General features: G+C 28.1%; 1 protein-coding gene across 1 annotated transcript; it reads right to left on the reverse strand.

The window, feature by feature from the left end:
* Nucleotides 1-3,049: 3,049 nt before the first annotated feature.
* Nucleotides 3,050-5,376, reverse strand: LOC105632401 (uncharacterized). The gene is made up of 5 exons (XM_012214775.3): nt 4,986-5,376; nt 4,661-4,865; nt 4,234-4,543; nt 3,777-3,843; nt 3,050-3,096 (listed from the first exon to the last, which is right to left on the reverse strand). Exons 1-5 carry the CDS (start codon nt 5,374-5,376, stop codon nt 3,050-3,052), a joined length of 1,020 nt encoding a protein of 339 aa, XP_012070165.3.
* Between the last annotated feature and the right edge of the window lie 624 nt (nt 5,377-6,000).

Consider the following 6,000-nt stretch of genomic DNA (forward strand, 5'->3'; position numbering starts at 1 on the left):
GGTATGATTAGTTCAAAACATATAATTCAATTGAATTCCATATGATTATGTATGGAATAAATTCGTAATTGAAAATTCATTTGCTTTTGTTTCCTAAAATATTCTTGAAATAATAATTTTACAATAATAAATAGCAATTATATTTATTTTATGCTATATAATTTTTTTATATTTTTATTAGAATAAATATATAAAAAAATAATATTAATAAAGTTATTGCATTTAATTGAAGAATGTATATTTACTTTGAATCTATCGCCTCAGTAGTAAAAAAAAAAAAAAACTCAAAATATTAAAATAAAAGATGAAAAAATTAAAAGAAAAAACACAATAATAGAAAAACATTTTTCTAAAAAATTTTTTTTTCATGGTTTTGGTCAAGTATGATAAATAAATAAATTAAATAAGTAAAAATTAAAAAATTGACTTTGTAGAAAGAGAAGGGTAGTTTCATCATAAAAAGTTGGATGGCTTAGTTTTATGGAATTCATTTAGAAATTCTAACTATTTTTATGGAATTGGTGTAGTTATATTCAATTCTATAGAATTGAATTCCTAGAATTGAAATCTCCATTTTTTTTTTCATTGCAAACGCAAAAATATGGATTTCTAAATGAATTGTTTACAAAATTTCATAGAATTCATTTGTTTCAAACAAGAGATAAGAGTCATACTACCATATGAACGTCTTCTCAGATGCTACAAATTTTCAAAATATAAAATGTATAGGAGCAAATAAAATAATATGTTATTCATTTTAAAATGGAAAGAGAATTTTGATTGAAGTTTTAGTAGATACAATCATATTCAACTTAAATTGTAATATTGAAATTGTAAAATATTTAAAGATAAAAATTTACAAATAAATAGGATAGATTGTTGTTTAAAAAGTTAATCTTTTTTTTTCTTTTTCCTTTTATGAAAGTGATTTACTTTTAATGCAATAATAATTGTAGTTCTTAATATTCAATGTAACATGCTTAAATATTGTTAATTCTCTCTCCTCAAATGAAGTGTCACATCAGCATATAGGAAAAACTCATGATTCTCCTTTATTATATATGATGATAATGATATAATGATGATGATACGTTGGCTTAAGGTCATGAATCCTAAGATTTTGATGATTAAATAAATCAAATAAATTTAATATTTTGTATGTGCTAAAGTGATTTATGTAGAATTTTATTAATGAAATTATTGAACAATTCAAGCTCCTACAACTCAAAGATTTTTATTGAAGACCATGAAGATAAATGAAAATTTTAGTGGTTAGTATTTTATTGAGTCTAGAAAAATTGTAGGATAGCGAGATAATATTATTATAAGCACAAAATATTTATTATCTTTTTAAAATCATTTTTGAAATATTTTAAATTAAATATCTCAGAGAAAAAATCATTAATCATTGCTCTTCACGTTTATCCAAGTAAAAAAGATTTTTGGAAAAAACATTTTGGTGGCTACTAAATGTCCTTTTTACAAAAGCAATTCTATTTCTGACAGAGTTGACATTTTCTTTTATAAAGCAACACAATTTTCTAAATCGGTCTTTCCATCTCCAAGCTATGCGCGTGTGTGTGTGCATGTGTGCATGTGTGAAAGAGTGCTCTGACAACCTTTTTAAATACATTCCATCCATTGCCTATTTTATTTAACATGTCAATCACACTCATTGCTCCTTTAAAACAAAACTTAACATTATTAAACAACGGGAAGATTATTCCCTTTATAAAATCGTTTCCCTCTCTCTCTAAAAAGCTATTGACAAGAGTAAGAAATCATTGTTCAGAGATTCAAAACATTCAAAGCTCTCTTCAACCCCCCTTTATTTCTTTTCTTCTCTATTCTTCAAGAAATATTTTTAAGAGAAAAGAAATTTTGTAATAACTCTTTTGAAGAACAGTTCTAATCTTACTTTCTGTTTTATATTCTTCTTGTGCTTATAGTTGCATTTCTCTTTGTCTATATAGATTCGTGTAATCTGTTATAGGCTAGAGATTTTTAATGAAAAACATTTGTGTATAGCTTAGGTTGAAAAACTACATTGTAAAAGTTATCAAACAACATTCTCGTTAGTGATATTCTAATGTCTTGATTCTGAGTTTTCTATTCTTTGTAAAACAAAAAGGTAGAGGTTAACTAGAACCTTTAGAAATCTAGTGGGTTAAAGGTTAGATTTACATTTTTGATATATTTTTTTGTAATGTTAGTTTGTCTCTTACCCTTTAAAAAAGATAACATAGTGGAGGATCTCAAGATGATTCTTAGGGAGTGGATATAAGGGCATTAGTACCAAACCACTATAAATTATTGTATTTAGTCTTCTTTTAATTTTCTGAAGCTTGCTTAATCATATTCTAATTACACACCTGTTTATATTTTTAGAAATGCAAAGTTGTCAATGATTTTTTAATTTCTGAAAGTGTAAAAGCTTTGTCTTTGTGATTTATTAGAATTCTAAATTTTTGTGCTGTGATTTCTCCAAGTTCTAATTTATCCTAGTACGTTTAGAAGAAAGCAGAATTTGAGTTATAATCAGTTTTCTAATTTTTCATAAGCTTTGTAAGGAAGTTTTAATCGTGATAATTGTCTTTCACAAAGTCTTTCTAATTCCACTGCTTTAGAATTCTGACTTGAGTTTTTAAAAGTTAAATTTTAAAAAAAAATCCAATTCACCCCCCTCTTGGATTATGCCATATAAAACGAGACCCACAATCTGGTATCAGAGCTTTGTCTCTTGACTTACCAAGGCTTAACCGCTTAAGAGAAAAGATCCCTTGGCTGCCCCATAACTTCTAACAGCTTTAGAAGGTCAATCAATTTTTAGACAACCTCTGCTCAATGGATCTAATTACTCTTATTGGAAAACTAGAATGAAGAATTTCATTAAATCAGTTGATAGTAATTGTTGCAGAATCATTATTCAGGGTCTTCGCGTTCCTATGGAAACTGTTGAAAATAAAAGAGAACCAAAAACAAAAGAAGAGTACAATGATGTAGATTGAAACTATATCTCTATAAATGAAAAAGCTATAAATATTGTTCACTATGCATTAGATCCATCAGAGTATAATAAAGTTTCTGAATGTAGGTCTGCAACAGAAATTTGGGATAAACTCAGAGTTATCTATGAGACCGAATTAAAAAATCCAAAATAAATATCCTTTGGAGATAATATGAAATATTTAGCATGAGAGAAGGAGAGTCTTTTGCTGAATTAAATTCTAGATTCACATAATTAATCCTTTGAGAACTCTTGGAAAGAAAATTTATTTGTAGTGTTGGAACCTGCAAGATGAGCGGAGCAATATTAAAATATGAAATAACTTTTATAATATCATTGAAAAATAATAAAATTGTATAATAAAATATCTCATTGAAATTTATTACAACATTGTTATTTCATTAAGAGATTCTTAAGTATCATATAAAGCCTTTCACCAAATTATGCAATAGCAAAAGGCATAACCTACATCAAACAATAATACTTTGAAAATATGGCATGAACCACAATGAACCAAACTCGGTTATTTCCCTATAAAATCAATAGTAGCAACTCATAAAAAATATATATACAATGATGTCCTATATAATTATTAACACTTCAGTAAAAATAACAGCTCATAGATAACTTAGCAGGATAGTTGCCCATAAACACATGTAAATTCAACAATTTTAGGGTACAAATTTATTTGCAAAGAATCTTAGCCAATGATATAAATAAGCAAAGTCATGTGACAGCCTGCATATAGTCATGCACATAAATTACTCACCTTGAATGATGAGTTGCTTCAGCAATGATTTTGTAGGCAATATAGGTGGAAGAAACACCACTTTCTCCTTCGAAAAAATGCATAACTATTAAAGGATGAAATAATCTTTGTAACATAATTAAAAAATAACATCATTCAAAAAATGATAAATAATTTTATTTAGTTGAAAACTGAAAATTAAAATACCTATTTAAATTAGATTATGAAAAACTTCTTTATATACTACTTTTGTAGCTTCATTTGTAATTTGTCCCTCATCATCATAAATTAAAACTTTCAATCCATTTTTACTCGTCACCCTTGTAAGAACAACATAAAGTTGTCCATGAGTAAACGTGGGTCTTTTCAGAAATAAGCCGACATGAGATAAAGATTGGCCTTAACTTTTGTTAATAGTCATGGCAAAAGATACAGTGATAGGAAATTGCCTTTGTTGAAATTTAAAAAGTATTCTTACTTTAGATGGAGTCAGTGTCATTCTTGGAATTAAGACTTTTTTTCCAACTAAATTTCCTGATAAAGCCTTTGCTTCAATAACCTGATTCCCAAGTCTTGCGATGATTAACCTTATCCTATTACACAATCCAGATGACTGATCTATATTTCTCAATAACATCACAGGAACGCCAACCTTCAAAGTGATAGAGTGATTTGGAACTCTAGAACATATACTATTCACAAATTCTAGTGTATTTACATGTTCCAATGATCCGAAAGCATGATCAGACATAAAAACCGAATCAAAACTCAAATATGATTTCTCAAGGCTATTATTTAGTAAAACCATGTATTCATTAATTGACTCTGTGTCAAGAGTAGGTGCTAGAATTACTGTATGCTAAAGGTAATTTATATCGCTACAATGAGTAAAGAAATCAGGATACATGTTTTCAACAATCATCGATATTGGATCATCATAATGATTTATGAGAAGATCATCGGGGATTTGAACATTTTCAATGTCATCAACTGATTTTCCAATATTTCCATCTCCAATTGCCAAAATCCAACCAGAAAAATTCTTTAACTCATCCAAATTTACGTTCGAATGATTTCCTTGCAACCTCATATTCTTTTTCAGCTTCAAAACTTAACAGTGTGTCCATAAATAGAAAGAATTCAGAGTATAATGGACAATATCTTGGCTAGTACCTTTTGCAATGATAGGCAACATTTGTCTAAAATCACCTCAAAGAACCACTATTTTACCTCCAAAAGGCTGATCTAAACTGGATGCACTTTTAAATCTCAGAATGTCTTTGAGAATTTGGTCAAGTGCTTCAAAACAAAACCTATGCATCATTGGTGCCTTATCCCAAATAATTAACTTTGCTTTAATAATCAAGTTGGCTAGAGGACTACCTTGCTTTATATTGCATGTTGAATCTTCATTTAAATTGAGAGGAATTTTAAACCTGGAATGAGCTGTCCGACCTCCCGATAACAAAAGTGATGCAATACCACTTGATGCCATAGTTAACACAATGTCATCTCTAGATCTTATTCCAGAAGAGAGAGTCCTCCAAATAAAAGTCTTGCCAGTACCTCCATAACCATATAAAAAGAACAATCCACCTTTGTCTTCATTCACTGCTGTCATTATTTTATCATAAACAGACTTTGGTTCAACAGTCAAATTCCTTAGTAATTGTTGATGTTCCTTTAATAAAGAGATTCTATTATAACGCAATTCATCAATAATTAATCTATTACTAAAATCAACCTCTTATTGATGGTAAATAGGTCTTGGCATTGTTGGATAATCCTAAAAAGTTCTGCCGCATCTTTTTAAAATTCTTTCTAGTTTTTGTAAGCAACAATTTTTTACCTCATCATTTGTTAGCTCAGCATCTAAAGGAAACAATAACATAGAATAAGAAAAGCAATTATCAAAAATCAAATCATTTAATAATAGTTAAGGTACCTAAGTAAGATTAAAAAAAATATAAGCAAATTAAACAAATTATTTGCAAAAGATGCTAAGAAGAGCATCAGAACAAACAAAAAAAGAACAAAAAAAAATATTGTGACATTAATGTTATGCGAAGTATTGAGCTGTTAACCATGACAAATAAGATGAAATTTCATAGCACAATAGAAAATAGTAGATATACTTGAGAGATTTAAAATGCTGAAAATTATTAACTAAGCAAGCAATCAAACTTCTCAAAAAAGGGCTAAAGTCACAATTTTAATGGACTTTTATGCAGGCAATGGTATACCA

This window comes from Jatropha curcas, chromosome 1 (assembly GCF_041381405.1).
Source record: "Jatropha curcas cultivar XTBG-Jc1 chromosome 1, XTBG_Jcur_1.0, whole genome shotgun sequence".
NCBI classification, from domain to species: Eukaryota; Viridiplantae; Streptophyta; class Magnoliopsida; order Malpighiales; family Euphorbiaceae; genus Jatropha; species Jatropha curcas.

Bases quoted from the DNA above. Each gene is read 5' to 3' on its own strand.
- LOC105632401 (XM_012214775.3), bottom strand. From the start codon at position 5,376: ATGACAGCAGTGAATGAAGACAAAGGTGGATTGTTCTTTTTATATGGT. The intron at 4,866-4,985 runs GTAAAATAGTGG...CACACTGTTAAG, and splicing joins TTTAGATCAGCCTTTTGGAG to TTTTGAAGCTGAAAAAGAAT. The intron at 3,097-3,776 runs GTGAGTAATTTA...TTTCTGTTGCAG, and splicing joins GAAGCAACTCATCATTCAAG to ACCTACATTCAGAAACTTTA.